At 39.9% G+C, this 17,032-nt stretch overlaps 1 protein-coding gene and 1 non-coding gene across 2 annotated transcripts; both read left to right on the top strand.

Moving 5' to 3' along the window:
- Positions 1 to 5,289: 5,289 nt before the first annotated feature.
- LOC130984235 (small nucleolar RNA R71) lies at positions 5,290 to 5,397 on the top strand. The gene has a single exon (XR_009088182.1). It is a non-coding gene; the product is annotated as a small nucleolar RNA R71 (small nucleolar RNA).
- A 4,574-nt stretch (positions 5,398 to 9,971) lies between these two features.
- LOC130980849 (uncharacterized) lies at positions 9,972 to 10,499 on the top strand. The gene has a single exon (XM_057904490.1). It carries the CDS (start codon positions 9,972 to 9,974, stop codon positions 10,497 to 10,499), a length of 528 nt encoding a protein of 175 aa, XP_057760473.1.
- Positions 10,500 to 17,032: the final 6,533 nt, after the last annotated feature.

Here is a 17,032-nt window from a genome sequence, read left to right as displayed (position 1 = left end):
GGTTTAGGCATGGCCGAATGGCCAGCCTCCCAAAGTGATCAAAAGATCTAAAGAAAAAGGTTCCAAAGATCAGAAGATTCTTAATACAATAGTAAAAGGTCCTACTTATAGAAAACTAGTAGCCTAAGGTGTACAGAAATGAGTAAATGACATAAAAATCCACTTCCGGGCCCACTTGGTGTGTGCTTGGGCTGAGCAATGAAGCATTTTTCGTGCAGAGACTCTTCTTGGAGTTAAACGCCAGCTTTGGTGCCAGTTTGGGCGTTTAACTCCCATTTGGGTGCCAGTTCCAGCGTTTAACGCTGGGATTTCCTGAGGTGACTTTGAACGCCGGTTTGGGCCATCAAATCTTGGGCAAAGTATGGACTATCATATATTGCTGGAAAGCCCAGGATGTCTACTTTCCAATGCCGTTGAGAGCGCGCCAATTGGGCTTCTGTAGCTCCAGAAAATCCACTTCGAGTGCAGGGAGGTCAGAATCCAACAGCATCTGCAGTCCTTTTTGGTCTCTGAATCAGATTTTTGCTCAGGTCCCTCAATTTCAGCCAGAAAATACCTGAAATCACAGAAAAACACGCAAACTCATAGTAAAGTCCAGAAAAGTGAATTTTAACTAAAAACTAATAAAAATATAATAAAAACTCAACTAAAACTACCAAAAACATACTAAAAACAATACCAAAAAGTGTACAAATTATCCGCTCATCACAACACCAAACTTAAATTGTTGCTTGTCCCCAAGCAACTGAAGATCAAATAAGATAAAAAAGAAAAGAATATGCAATGAATTCCAAAAACATCTATGAAGATCAGTATTAATTAGATGAGCGGGGCTTTTAGCTTTTTGCCTCTGAATAGTTTTGGCATCTCACTCTATCCCTTGAAATCCAGAATGATTGGCTTCTTTAGGAACTTAGAATCCAGATAGTGTTAATGATTCTCCTAGTAAAGTATGATGATTCTTGAACATAGCTATTTATTGAGTCTTGGCCGTGGCCCAAAGCACTCTGTCTTCCAGTATTACCACCGGATACATACATGCCACAGACACATAATTGGGTGAACCTTTTCAGATTGTGACTCAGCTTTGCTAAAGTCCCCAATTAGAGGTGTCCAGGGTTCTTAAGCACACTCTTATTGCCTTGGATCACAACTTTATTTCTTTCTTTTTCTTTCTTTTTCTCTTTTTCTTTTTTTTTTCGATTTTTTTTTCGGTTTTTTTTTTTTTTACTGCTTTTTCTTGCTTCAAGAATCATTTTTAATGATTTTTCAGATCCTCAGTAACATGTCTCCTTTTTCATCATTCTTTCAAGAGCCAACATTCATGAACCACAAATTCAAAAGACATATGCACTGTTCAAGCATACATTCAGAGAACAAAAGTATTGCCACCACATCAAATTAATTAAACTGTTATAAAATTCAAAATTCATGCAATTCTTTTTCTTTTTCAATTAAGCATGATTTATTTAAGAAACGTGATGGATTCATAGGACATTCATAACTTTAAGGCATAGACACTAAGACACAAATGATCACAAGACACAAACATGGACAAACATAAAGCACAAAAATTCGAAAAACAGAAGAATAAAGGACAAGGAAATCAAGGAACGGGTCCACCTTAGTGATGGCGGCTCTTCCTTCCTCTTGAAGGTCCTATGGAGTGCTTGAGCTCCTCAATGTCTCTTCCTTGTCTTTGTTGCTCCTCCCTCATGATTCTTTGGTCTTCTCTAATTTCATGAAGGATGATGGAGTGTTCTTGATGCTCCATCCTTAGTTGTCCCATGTTGGAACTCAACTCTCCTAGGGAGGTGTTTAGTTGCTCCCAATAGTTTTGTGGAGGAAAGTGCATCCCTTGAGGAATCTCAGGGATCTCTTGATGAGAGGGGTCTCTTGTGTGCTCCATCCTTCTCTTGGTGATGGGCTTGTCCTCATCAATGGGGGTATCTCCTTCTATGTCAACTCCAACTGAATAACAGAGGTGACAGATGAGATGAGGAAAGGCTAACCTTGCCAAGGTGGAGGTCTTGTCCGCCACCTTATAGAGTTCTTGGGCTATAACCTCATGAACTTCCACTTCTTCTCCAATCATGATGCTATGGATCATGATAGCCCGGTCTATGGTAACTTCGGACCGGTTGCTAGTGGGAATAATTGAGCGTTGTATGAACTCTAACCATCCTCTAGCCACGGGCTTGAGGTCATGCCTTCTCAATTGAACCGGCTTTCCTCTTGAATCTTGCTTCCATTGTGCGCCCTCTTCACATATAACTGTGAGGACTTGGTCCAACCTTTGATCAAAGTTGACCCTTCTTGTGTAAGGATGCTCATCTCCTTGCATCATAGGCAAGTTGAACGCCACCCTCACACTTTCCGGACTAAAATCCAAGTATTTCCCCCGAACCATAGTAAGATAATTCTTTGGATTCGGGTTCACACTTTGGTCATGGTTCTTGGTGATCCATGCATTGGCATAGAACTCTTGAACCATCAAAATTCCGACTTGTTGAATGGGGTTGGTGAGTACTTCCCAACCTCTTCTTCGGATCTCATGGCGGATCTCCGGATATTCACCCTTTTTGAGTGAAAAGGGGACCTCGGGGATCACCTTCTTCAAGGCCACAACTTCATAGAAGTGGACTTGATGCACCCTTGAGAGGAATCTATCCATCTCCCATAACTCGGAGGTGGAAGCTTTTGCCTTCCCTTTCCTCTTTCTAGAGGTTTCTCCGGCCTTGGATGCCATAATGGTTATGGAAAAGAGAAAAAGCAATGCTTTTACCACACCAAACTTAAAATGTTTGCTCGTCCTCGAGCAAAAGAAGAAAGAAGAGAGTAGAAGAAGAAGAAATGAAGAAGAGGGAGATGGTGGTGTTTAGGTTGTGTGAAAATGAAGGAGTGAAGAAGGGTATATATAGGAGAGAGGGGGGTAATGGTTCGGCCATTATGGGTGGGTTTGGGAGGGAAAGTGGTTTGAATTTGAAGGGTGAGGTTGGTGGGGATTTATGAAGGATGGATGTGAGTGGTGAAGAGAAAGATGGGATTTGATAGGTGAAGGGTTTTTGGGGAAGAGGTGTTGAGGTGATTGGTGAATGGGGGAAGAAGAGAGAGAGTGATGGTGGGGTGGGTGGGGGTCCTGTGGGGTCCACAGATCCTGTGGTGTCAAGAAAAAGTCATCCCTGCACCAAATGGCATCAAAATTCACGTTTTGAGCCATTTCTGGCGTTAAACGCCGGGCTGGTGCCCATTCCTGGCGTTTAACGCCAGGTTCTTGCCCTTTTCTGGCGTTTAACGCCAGTCTGGTGCCCCTTTCTGGCGTTAAACGCCCAGAATGGTGCCAGACTGGGCGTTAAACGCCCAACTGCTAGGCTTACTGGCGTTTAAACGCCAACAGCTTCTTCCTCCAGGGTGTGCTATTTTTCTTCCTGTTTTTCATTCTGTTTTTGCTTTTTTCATTGTTTTTGTGACTTCTTATGATCATCAACCTACAAAAAAGATAAAATAACAAAAGAAAATAGTTAACTATAAAACATTGGGTTGCCTCCCAACAAGCGCTTCTTTAATGTCATTAGCTTGACAGAAGACTCTCATGGAGCCTCAGAAATACTCAGAACCGTGTTGGAACCTCCCAACACCAAACTTAGAGTTTGAATGTGGGGGTTCAACACCAAACTTAGAGTTTGGTTGTGGCCTCCCAACACCAAACTTAGAGTTTGACTGTGGGGGCTCTGCTTGGCTCTGTTTTGAGAGAAGCTCTTCATGCTTCCTCTCCATGATGATAGAGGGATGTCCTTGGGCCTTAAACACCAAGGATTCTTCATTCACTTGAATGATTAACTCTCCTCTATCAACATCAATCACAGCCTTTGCTGTGGCTAGGAAGGGTCTGCCAAGGATGATGGATTCATCCATGCATTTCCCAGTCTCTAGGACTATGAAATCAGTAGGGATGTAATGGTCTTCAATCTTCACCAAAACATTCTCTACAAGTCCATGAGCTTGTTTTCTTGAATTGTCTGCCATCTCTAATGAGATTCTTGCAGCTTGCACCTCAAAGATCCCTAATTTCTCCATTACAGAGAGGGGCATGAGGTTTACACTTGACCCTAAGTCACACAAGGCCTTCTTGAAGGTCATGGTGCCTATGGTGCAAGGTATAGAAAACTTCCCAGGATCCTGCCTCTTTTGAGGCAGTTTCTGCCTAGACAAGTCATCTAGTTCTTTGGTGAGCAAAGGGGGTTCATCCTCCCAAGTCTCATTTCCAAATAACTTGTCATTTAGCTTCATGATTGCTCCAAGGTATTTAGCAACTTGCTCTTCAGTGATATACTCATCCTCTTCAGAGGAAGAATACTCATCAGAGCTCATGAATGGCAGAAGTAAGTCCAATGGAATCTCTATGGTCTCTTCTTGAGCCTCAGATTCCCATTGTTCCTCATTGAAGAACTCAGAGGAGATTGGTGCACGCCCACTGAGGTCTTCCTCAGTGGCGTCCTCTTCCTCTCTTTCCTCTCCATATTCGGCCATGTTTATGGCTTTGCACTCTCCTTTTGGATTTTCTTCTGTATTACTTGGGAGAGTGCTAGGAGGGAGTTCAGTAACTTTCTTACTCAGCTGACCCACTTGTCCTTCCAGATTCCTAATGGAGGATCTTGTTTCAGTCATGAAACTTTGAGTGGTCTTTATTAGATCAGAGACCATTGTTGCTAAGTCAGAGGTATTCTGCTTAGAACTCTCTGTCTGTTGCTGAGAAGATGATGGAAAAGGCTTGCCATTGCTAAACCTGTTTCTTCCACCATTGTTGTTGTTGAAACCTTGTTGAGGTCTCTCTTGATTCTTCCATGAGAGATTTGGGTGATTTTTCCATGAGGAATTATAGGTGTTTCCATAGGGTTCTCCTAGGTAATTCACCTCTTCCATTGAAGGGTTCTCAGGATCATAAGCTTCTTCCTCAGATGAAGCTTCCTTAGTACTGCCATGTGCATTTTGCATTCCAGACAGACTTTGAGAAATCAAATTGACTTGTTGAGTCAATATCTTGTTCTGAGCCAGTATGGCATTCAGAGTGTCAATCTCAAGAACTCCTTTCTTCTGACTAGTCCCATTGTTCACAGGATTCCTTTCAGAAGTGTACATGAATTGGTTATTTGCAACCATTTCAATCAGCTCTTGAGCTTCTGCAGGCGTCTTCTTCAGATGAAGAGATCCTCCAGCAGAGCTATCCAAAGACATCTTGGATAGTTCAGAGAGACCATCATAGAAAATACCTATGATGCTCCATTCAGAAAGCATGTCTGAGGGACATCTTCTGATTAATTGTTTGTATCTTTCCCAAGCTTCATAGAGGGATTCTCCATCCTTCTGTCTGAAGGTTTGGACTTCCACTCTAAGCTTACTCCATCTTTGAGGTGGAAAGAACTTTGCCAAGAAGGCATTGACTAGCTTTTCCCAAGAGTCCAGGCTTTCTTTAGGTTGAGAATCCAACCATATTCTAGCTCTGTCTCTTACAGCAAAAGGGAATAGCATCAGTCTGTAGACCTCAGGGTTAACCCCATTAGTCTTGACTGTGTCACAGATTTGCAAGAATTCAGCTAAGAACTGATGAGGATCTTCCATTGGAAGTCCATGGAACTTGCAATTCTGTTGCATTAGAGAAACTAATTGAGGCTTAAGCTCAAAGTTGTTTGCTCCAATGGCAGGGATAGAGATGCTTCTCCCATAGAAATCAGGAGTAGGTGCAGTGAAGTCACCCAGCACCTTCCTTGCATTGTTGGCATTGTTGTTGTTTTCGGCTGCCATGTGTTCTTCTTCTTTGAAGAATTCGGTCAGGTCCTCTAAAGAGAGTTGTGCCTTGGCTTCTCTTAGCTTTCGCTTCAAGGTTCTCTCAGGTTCAGGGTCAGCTTCAACAAGAATGCCTTTGTCTTTGCTCCTGCTCATATGAAAGAGAAGAGAACAAGAAAATGTGGAATCCTCTATGTCACAGTATAGAGATTCCTTGAGGTGTCAGAGGAAAAGAGAAATAGAAAGAAGAAGGAGAAGAAGAATTCGAACTTTTAATTAGATAAGGTTCGAATTGTGCATTAAGAAGGAGTGGTACTCCATAAATAGAAGGATGTGAGAAGGAGGGAAGAGAATTTTCGAAAATTCAATTAAAAGATTTTGAAAACATTTTGAAAATTTGATTGATAATTTTCGAAAATTCAAAGTGAAAAAGAAATCAAGTGATTTTTGAAAAAGATTTTGAAATTAGAAGTTTAAAAAGATTTGATTGAAAACTATTTTGAAAAAGATGTGATTAAAGAAATATGATTGAAAAGTTATGGTCTTAAAAAGGTGTGATTGAGAAGATATGATTTGAAAACAATTTTAAAAGATATGATTTGAAAATAAATGACTTGCCTAACAAGAAAAGATATGATTCAAACATAAAACCTTCCTCAACAGAAAAGGCAAAAAATGTTCAATCAAATCATTAATTGTTAGTAAGTATCTTTTAAAAAGGAAAGAAATTAATTTTGAAAACATTTGATTGAAAAGATTTGATTTGAAAAAGATTTGATTTTGAAAAACTTTGAAAACTTGAAAAAAAATTGAGTTGAAAACAAAATCTTCCCCCTAGCACCATCCTGGCGTTAAACGCCCAGAATGGTATACATTCTGGCGTTTAACGCCCAAAATGCTACCTCTTTGGGCGTTAAACGCCCAACCAGGTACCCTGGCTGGCGTTTAAACGCCAGTCTGCCTTCTTCACTGGGCATTTTTGAATGCTCAGCTCTTTCTGTATAATTCCTCTGCAGCATGTTCTGAATCTTCAATTCTCTGTATTATTGACTTGAAAAGACACAAATAAAAAAATATTTTTGGATTTTTAATAATCAAAATGCAACAAGAATGAAATAACAATGCATGCAGGACACCAAACTTAGCAGTTTGTATACTACTGACACTACACGAGACACATAAACACTCAAGCCAAAAGAATTCAAAGATCAAAACAAAGAAATATATGCATGGATTCGAAAAATATAACAAAAACATGCATTTGACACCAAACTTAAGATGAGACTCTAGACTCAAACAAGAAATATTTTTGGATTTTATGATTTTATAATTGTTTTTGTGTTTTTCGAAAATTAAGTGGGAAAAGATATCAAAATTCTTAATGAGAATTCCAGGAATCAGTGTAATGCTAGTCTAAGACTCCGGTCCAGGAATTAGACATGGCTTCACAGCCAGCCAAGCTTTCAAAGAAAGCTTCGGTCCAAAACACTAGACATGACCAAAGGTCAGCCAAGCCTTAGCAGATCACTGCTCCAAAAGCAAAATTGATGAAAATCAACAAGCTCTTGTGGTGATAAGTTGAAACCTCGGTCCAATCAGATTAGACATGGCTTCTCAGCCAGCCAGATTTCAACAAATCATCATGAAACTCTAGAATTCATCTTCAAGAATTTCGAAAAAAATAAATACCTAATCTAAGCAACAAGATGAACCGTCAGTTGTCCAAACTAGAACAATCCCAGGCATTGTTACCAAAAGCTTGCTCAAAACTTGAAAAATCCCCGGCAACGGCGCCAAAAACTTGGTGCGCGAAATTGTGAACAATACTTTTCACAACTCTCATAATCCCTGGTCATGAACTCCAAAAACGTGGTAGCTCAATACCATGGCATTACACAACTTCGCACAACTAACCAGCAAGTGCACTGGGTCGTCCAAGTAATACCTTACGTGAGTAAGGGTCGATCCCACGGAGATTGTTAGTATTGAATCAAGCTATGGTCATCTTGTAAATCTTAGTCAGGCAAACTCAAATGTATATGATGATGAATGAAAATAACATAAAAGATAAAGATAGTAATACTTATGTAATTCATTGGTAGGAACTTCAGATAAGCGCATGAAGATGCCTTCCCTTCCGTCTCTCTGCTTTCCTACTGCCTTCATCCAATCCTTCTTACTCCTTTCCATGGCAAGCTCGTGTAGGGTTTCACTGTTGTCAGCAGCTACCTTCCATCCTCTCAGTGAAAATACGTCCCTGATGCTCTGTCACAGCATAGGCTAATCATCTGTCGGTTCTCGTTCAGGCCGGAATAATATCCATTGATACTTTTGCGTCTGTCACTAACGCCCTAGCCTGCTAGGAGTTTGAAGCACGTCACAGTCATTCAATCATTGAATCCTACTCAGAATACCACAGACAAGGTTAGACCTTCCGGATTCTCTTGAATGCTGCCATCAGTTCTCGCCTATACCACGAAGACTCTGATCTCACGGAATGGTTGGCTCGTTTGTCAGGCGAGCACTCGGTTGTCAGGCGATCAACCATGCATCGTGTTATCAGGAATCCAAGAGATATTCACTAAGCCTCAGATGCTTGTAGAACAAGAGTGGTTGTCAGTCACCTTGTTCATGGGTGAGAATGATGATGGGCGTCAATCATCACCTTCATCAAGTTGAAGAACAAGTGATATCTTGGACAAAGAACAAGCAGAATTGAATAGAAGAACAATAGTAATTGCATTAATACTCGAGGTACAGCAGAGATCCACACCTTAATCTATGGTGTGTAGAAACTCCACCGTTGAAAATACATAAGCATAAGGTTTAGGCATGGCCGAATGGCCAGCCTCCCAAAGTGATCAAAAGATCTAAAGAAAAAGGTTCCAAAGATCAGAAGATTCTTAATACAATAGTAAAAGGTCCTACTTATAGAAAACTAGTAGCCTAAGGTGTACAGAAATGAGTAAATGACATAAAAATCCACTTCCGGGCCCACTTGGTGTGTGCTTGGGCTGAGCAATGAAGCATTTTTCGTGCAGAGACTCTTCTTGGAGTTAAACGCCAGCTTTGGTGCCAGTTTGGGCGTTTAACTCCCATTTGGGTGCCAGTTCCAGCGTTTAACGCTGGGATTTCCTGAGGTGACTTTGAACGCCGGTTTGGGCCATCAAATCTTGGGCAAAGTATGAACTATCATATATTGCTGGAAAGCCCAGGATGTCTACTTTCCAACGCCGTTGAGAGCGCGCCAATTGGGCTTCTGTAGCTCCAGAAAATCCACTTCGAGTGCAGGGAGGTCAGAATCCAACAGCATCTGCAGTCCTTTTTGGTCTCTGAATCAGATTTTTGCTCAGGTCCCTCAATTTCAGCCAGAAAATACCTGAAATCACAGAAAAACACACAAACTCATAGTAAAGTCCAGAAAAGTGAATTTTAACTAAAAACTAATAAAAATATAATAAAAACTCAACTAAAACTACCAAAAACATACTAAAAACAATACCAAAAAGTGTACAAATTATCCGCTCATCAATGGCCCATTGACTCAGCAACTACATGTCCTTGTCTAGCAACTACTAGAATTACAAGAGGCTTTGCGAGAAACTCAAGCTTCTAACAGGAATGTAGAAGCCTAGCTGAGTCAAACAAGGCAGCAGTTATCTAAGCAGATAATAGAGGAATGCCAGGACATTCAACTAAGGAGTGGGAAATCGTTAAACACCCAACCTCAGTACAACAAGAAAGAAAAGCAAACAGAAGGACACCAGACCGATGCCCAAGACGTCTCTAAAGGAATTGAATGCCCAAAGAAGAATGTCATTGGCATTTAATGCCAAGAAGGGGAATGCATCCCTGGCGTTGAATGCCTAATAGGGGGTAGAGTCCTTGGCGTTGAATGCCTGGAAGGGGGTAGCAATATGGGCGTTGAACACCCAACCAAGGTAGGCCAGTCACTTACTGATAATAACCCTTCTAAGCAAGCTAGTAACCCCTATTCCAACACACATGGCACTCGGCCTTCATCAACCAAGATTGACGAATATAAGACTAAGATGCCATTTCCTCAAAAAACCTGTCAAGAGGGAAAAGATAAATAGTTTGCTCGCTTCGTGGATTATCTCAGAACATTAGAGATTAAGATCCCTTTTGCAGAGGCTCTTGAATAGACACCTTCTTATGCTAAGTTCATGAAGGATGTTCTAAGTCATATGAAGGATTGGAGAGAGACAGAAATAGTCCTCCTCAATGAAGAGTGCAGTGCAATCATTCAATACAGCTTACCAGAAAAATTTAAGGATCCTAGAAGCTTTATGATACCATGCACTCTAGGTGATGCTTGTACAAGGACAGCTCTATATGACCTTGGAGCAAGCATCAACCTAATACCTGCTTCATTAATAAAGAAGCTTTGCTTAACTGAGGAAGTCAAACCAACCCGCATATGCCTTCAACTTGCTAATGGTTCTATTAAGATACCATCGGGAGTAATCAAAGACATGATTGTCAGAGTTGGACCATTTACATTTTCCACTGACTTTGTGGTTCTAGATATGGAAGGGCACAAGAGTGCATCCGTTATCCTAGGGAGACCCTTCCTAGTTACAAGACGGACCCTCATTGATGTTGAAAAAGGGGAAGTAACCTTGAGAGTCAATGAGGAAAAGTTCGTACTGAATGCTGTCAAGCCTATGCAGCATCCAAACACCCCTGAGTAATGCATGAGCATTGACCTCATTGATTCCCTGGTAGAAGAAGTAAATATGGCCGAAAGTCTTAAGTAATGGGTTGAATGACATCCTTACTGATGAACAGACTGACTTGGAAGATCCTTTGTAAACTTCTAAGGAAAAGGAGAAGAATCCAAAGCTTGAGCTCAAGCCATTACCATCTTCCCTGAAATATGCATTTCTGGGAGATGAGGACACTTATCCTGTAATAATAAGTTCTGCCTTAGAGCACAGGAAAAAGAAGCACTAATTCAAATGCTCAAAACATATAAGACTGCCCTTAGGTGGAGTATAAGTGACCTTAAGGGCATTAGCCCATCCCGATGCATGCATAAAATCCTGTTGGAGGATAACGCCAAACCAGTGGTGCAACCATAAAGGCGACTGAATCCGGCTATGAATGAAGTAGTGTAGAAGGAAGTCACTAAGCTCTGGGAGGTTGGGATTATTTATCCCATTTCTGATAGCCCCTAGGTAAGCCCTATCCAGGTAGTCCCCAAGAAAGGACGCATGACAATAGTTCATAATGAAAAGAATGAATTGATCCCTAAAAAGACAGTTACAGGGTGGCGTATGTGCGTTGACTATAGAAGACTCAATGACATCACCAGGAAGGATCAATTTCCTTTACCATTTATTGACCAAATGCTAGAAAGACTAGCAGCGCATGCCTTTTATTGTTTCCTGGATGGATATTCCGGGTATGATCAAATAGCAATGGATCCACAGGATTAAGAAAAGACAGCATTCACATGCCCATCTGCCGTGTTTGCCTACAGGTGAATGCCATTTGGCCTATGTGATGCAACTACCACCTTTCAGAGATGTATGCTATCCATCTTCTCTGATATCATAGAGAAGTTCCTTGAAGTGTTCATTGATGACTTTTCTATTTTTGGAGACTCATTTGACTCCTGCCTTGATCATCTGGCCCTAGTTCTGAAAAGATGCCAAGAGACAAACCTAGTACTAAACTGGGAGAAATGCTACTTCATGGTGACTGAAGGCATTATTCTTGGACATCAAATTTCAAGCAAGGGAATAGAAGTAGGATCAAGCTAAGGTGGAAGTGACTAAACGATTGCCTCCACCTACTAATGTCAAGGCAATCAGAAGTGTCCTAGGACATGCAAGATTCTACAGGAGGTTCATAAAAGATTTTTCGAAAATTGCAAAATCCCTGTGTAATCTCTTGGACACTGACGTCCCATTTGTCTTTGACCAAGAATGTCTGCATGCTTTTGAAACCCTGAAAGCCAAGCTTGTCACTACTCCTATCATCTCTGCACCTAACTGGGATTTACCATTTGAACTAATGTGTGATGCCAGTGACCATGCCATTGGCACAGTACTAGTGCAGAGACATGACAAGCTTCTGTAAGTCATTTATTATGCTAGTCGTGTATTAAATGATGCGCAGTAAAACTATACTACTACAGAAAAGGAGTTACTTGAAGTGCTTTATGCCATTGACAAGTTCAGATCCTACCTAGTAGGATCTAAAGTCATCATCTATACCGACCATGCCGCTCTAAAGTATTTTTTTTCACTAAATAGGATTCTAAGCCCAGAGTCATAAGATGGGTATTACTCCTGCAAGAGTTTTGATATAGAAATTAGAGATAGAAAAGGCACAGAAAATCAAGTGGCTGATCACTTGTCTAGGATTGAACTAGTGGCAGGAACCTCTCCTCCCTCCACTGACATATCAGAATCCTTTTTAGATGAGCAAATCTTCGCCATCCGGACAGCACCTTGGTTTGCAGACATTGTAAATTACAAGGCTATAAAGTTCATTCCCAAGGAGTTTACCAGGCAGCATGCTCGAAAACTCATGCATGATGCAAAGTACTACTTGTGGGATGAATCATATCTCTTTAAGAGATGTTCGGATGGAATGATTCGATGATGTGTGTCTGAAGAAGAGGCACAGAGAATTTTATAGCATTGCCATGGTTGAGACTATGGAGGACATTTTGGAAATGAGCGGACAGCCACCAAGGTTCTCCAAAGTGACTTCTACTGGCCCAATCTCTTCAAGGATTCTAGAGAGTTTGTCCGTAACTGTGATAGTTGCCAGAGAGCTGGTAAGCTCTCTCATGGTCACGGCATGCCTCAGCAAGGAATTCTAGAGATTGAGTTATTTGATGTATGGGGTATAGACTTCATGGGACCCTAAACTTTGAATGTAAAGTAGTAAGAGAGAAACGGCTGCTCAAACTAATGAGTTGGATGAATTCTGCTTAGCTGCATTTGAAAATGCAAAGATCTATAAGGAAAAAGAAAAAAAGGTGGCATGATGAGAAAATATCTTCTAGAGTCTTTGATCCAGGATAGAAAGTCATACTCTTCAACTCAAGACTCAAACTATTCCCTGGAAAACTCAAATCCCATTGGATAGGACCGTTTGTGATTACCAGTGTATCACCTTACGGGCACATAGAAATTCAAGGTAAAGAAAACAGGTTCACTGTGAATGGACAAAGGATTAAGCATTACCTTGAAGCAGATATAGAGCCAGGAGGCTCAACACTATTTTTAATTTAAGTACAGTAGTCCAGCTAAAGATATTAAAGAAGTGCTTATTGGTGGGCAACCCAATGATTACTCATATATTATTAATTGTCTAATTATTTCTATTTTAATTAGTTTTCTTCCTAATTAGTTTTTGATTAAGTTTTAATTAGGTTAATTTTAATGTTAGTGATCAAGAACAGTGTTTAAACAGAGACAGAATGATGCAGAACAGCAAACAGAATACCCTGGAGAAGGGATCTCCCTGGCGTTAAACGCCAGAAAAGGGTGGCAATTCAAACGCCCATGGAGGTAGCAAGCCTAGCATTAAATGCCAGCCAGGGAGCCCTGGCTGAGCGTTTAACGCCCAATGGGGAGCACAAGCCTGGTGTTAAACGCCATCCAAGGAGCCCTAGCTGGGCGTTTAAACGCCAGCAAGATAGCATGGAAATAATTTCAAAATTCTTAGCTTTGCTTTATTCAATCTATCTTTTTCAAATTCAATTTCAAATATTTTTTTTATTTTTAAATCAAATCTTGCTTAAATATTTTCAATTTCAATTTCAAATTTAACATATTTTCAAATCTTTTCAAATCTTTTTCACAATCTCATATCTTTTTCAACTAGTTTTCAAATCCTTTCAAATCTTTCCTGCTCTTTAGTAATTCTTATTCATATATTTTATTAAACTTTAAAGTCTTTTTTTATCTTATCTTTTATATCTTTTATATCTTGTTCATATCTTTTTCTTATCTTTCAAATTTAACAACTTATCTTTTCTAATCTTTTTCAAAACTTTTTTATCTTTATTTAAAGATTATTTTCGAAAATCCCTCCTCCTATCCCTATATATATGTGTTCGTGCCCCTCTCCCTCAGTCACCACCTCTCATTTGAATTCTATTCTCCTCTTCTCTTCTACTTCACTTTTCTTGTTCTTCCTTTCTTACCTTTTGCTCAAGGACAAGCAATTCTTCTAAGTTTGGTGTGGAAGGAGCCCTGTCTCTCATAAAAATTTCAAATCCCATGACTCCAAGAAGTGGCAAGATCGCCCCAAGAAACAAGAAAGAAGATAACTCAACAGTTATTTTCAAACCTGTTCAATTCCTTACCAAGCAACATGAAGAATATTCTCACAAGATAATGAGTAAAAGGCCAGTAATCCCTGAGGTGGGATTCAAATTAGGAGAAGAAGAATACCCAGAGATCCAAGAGCAAATTCGAAGGAGATGCTGGGAAATTCTAACTAATCTTGAGTTTAATATTGGATACAACATGATCCATGAATTCTATGCAAATCTATGGATGACAGATAAGCAAAAGAAAGATGGAACAACATTCCATACCTTTTGCACTATGGTCAGGGGGAAGATAATATATTTTCATCTGGATAGGGTGAGAGAGATCTTTAAATTACTCTTGTAAAGGGATGACCCTGAATCATACAATAGAAGGGTGGTAGCCAACCCAAAGCTGGATCAAGTCCTAGAGGACATATGCTTGCCTGGAACTCAATGGATTGAGAATGCAAAAGATAAGCCAAACCAGCTAAAAAGGGTGAACCTCAAGCCGATTGCTAGAGGATGACTAGACTTCATTGGGTGCTCTATACTCCCCACAAGTAACTGCTTTGAAGTCAGTATTCCAAGAGCTGTGATGATTCACTGCATCATGATAGGGAATGAGGTAGAAGTCCACCAAATAATCCCCCGTGAGATCTATAAGTTGGCAAATAGGATGTCTAATAATGCAATGCTAGCTTATCCAAATCTCATCTTTCGCCTATGCCAAGAGGCCAAGGTTTTGATCCATGTGGACAATTTTATTCTAGTGAAAAGCCCAATCACCAAGCAGGTGATGGAGAGTAACAAGATACAAGAGGATCAACCCAAAAGGAAGGCACCTGAGCCTCCCCAAGAGATCCCTCCAATTGAGTACTGGGACCAGCTGAAGGCGTCTGTGATACACTTACAAAGCACCTTAGATCAACTCAGAGAGGAGCAGAAAGATCAGACTAGCATGATTTGCAAACTGATCAAGGAGCAAGAGAAGCAGGGGCGTGAGATGGAGGAGTTGAAGCGCCAAAAGCTCTCCCCTGAAGAGCACAGCGCCCCTCAAACTGAAGAGCCCAGTGCCCCTCAAGCTGAAGGTTGTTGAGTTTCAACTCTGTAGCTATTTTAATTCCTATTTCTCATATTTCTGTTATTCAAATTCCTATGTCTCATATTTAGGTTTACATGATCACTAGTAGTATTTAAGTCTTTATTTCTTTTGTCTTTTAATTTTTAGAATTAAATAAGCATTAGTATTAATTTTTATTTTTCCAATTAGCTATAAAGTATTCCTCTTATCATCATTAAACATGAATAAAATAGTGGATTTTTTAGAAGAATTAAAGTTGCATAAATTTTCGAGTTCTACAGTAAAGAATAGTCAATTATTTTGATGTGGTGGCATTGCTTTAGTTTTTGAATGTATGGATAAACAGTGCATATTTGAAGTTGAAATTAAGGATGCTAGCTCTTGAAAGAATGAAGAAAAAGGAAAAGTATTATTGATGATTTGAAAAATCTAAAATTTGGTTCTTGAAGCAAGAAAAAACAGCAAAAAGAAAAGCAAAAAGAAAAGAAAATAGAAAAAAAGAAAGAAAAAAGCCATTAGCTCTTTAAACCAAAAGGCAAGATAAAAAAGCCAGTAACCCTTTAAACCAAAAAGCAAGGGTAAAAGGATCTAAGGCTTTAAAAAAATCCTGGCCTAAGCGGCTCAACTAAGCTGTCCCTAACCATGTGATTGTGGCGTGATGGTGTCAAGTGAAAAGCTTGAGACTGAGCGGTTAAAGTCATGATCCAAAGCAAAAAGAGTGTGCTTAAGAACTCTGGACACCTCTATCTGGGGATTCTAGCAAAGCTGAATCACAATCCGAAAGGGTTCACCCAGTTAAAATGTCTGTGACATTTATGTATCCGGTGGTAATGTTGAAAAACAAAGTGCATAGGGTCACAGCCAAGACTCTAAAATCTGTGTTCAAGAATCAAGAAGAACTGAACTAAGAGAATCAATAATATCATCTGGATTCTAAGTTCCTAAAGATGCGAACCATTATGAGTTTCAATGGATAGTGAGATGCCAAAACTAGTCAGAAGTAAAAAGCTACTAAGTTCCGCTCATCTAGTTGAAACTGAGCTTTATTGGAAACTCTGGGATTTATTGTATCTTACTCTTCTTTTCATCCTATTTTCTTTTTAGATGCTTGGGGACAAGCAACAGTTTAAGTTTGGTGTTGTGATGAGCGGATATTTTATAAGCTTTTTAGCATCATTTTCATATAGTTTTTAGTATGTTTTGTTTAAGTTTATTAAGTTATAATAGGTTTTAGTGTTAATTTTATATTTTTGGATTCTACTTTGAGTTTGTGAATTTTTATGCAATTTTAGGTATTTTCTGGCTAAAATTGAGGAGCTGGAGCAAAAGTCTGATTTAGAAACAGAGAAAGCACAATAGATGCTATCTGGATCTGACCTCCTTGCACTCAAAAGAGCTTTTCTAGAGCTACAGAAGTTCAAATAGAGTGTTCTCAATGGCTATGCAAATCTGACTTCTTGAGCTTTCCAGCAATATTTAATAATGCATACTTTGCTTCAAATTAGAAGGCCCACACTGGCGTGCAACGCCAGCCTCCTGTCCCATTTCAAGCGTCCAGCACCCAAAGATAAGAGACCAGTGCCCAAACGCCAAAAGTGGACCCCCTAGCCAGCGTTCAATGCCCTAGAGGCCTCATAGCACGTGGATCTCATCAAAGCTCAACCCAAACACTCACCAAGTGGGCCCGAGAAGTGGATTTTAGCACTAAAATGACTGTTTTACCCTTACTAGTCATTAGTTTAGTATTTAAAGGAGAAGATCAACCTTTTTTAAGGAGATCTACCATCTCTTCCAGCATATTTTGAATTCTATCATTGTATTTTATATCAGTATGAGTTTCTAAATCTCCTAGGTTGAGGGGAGGA

Source organism: Arachis stenosperma, chromosome 5, assembly GCF_014773155.1.
Source record: "Arachis stenosperma cultivar V10309 chromosome 5, arast.V10309.gnm1.PFL2, whole genome shotgun sequence".
In the NCBI taxonomy this organism is placed as follows: Eukaryota; Viridiplantae; Streptophyta; class Magnoliopsida; order Fabales; family Fabaceae; genus Arachis; species Arachis stenosperma.
This window is presented reverse-complemented; position numbering and strand designations above follow the sequence as displayed.

What these genes read in the sequence shown, in the direction of transcription:
- LOC130980849 (XM_057904490.1), top strand. Translation starts at nt 9,972, where the DNA reads ATGAAGGATGTTCTAAGTCATATGAAGGATTGGAGAGAGACAGAAATA.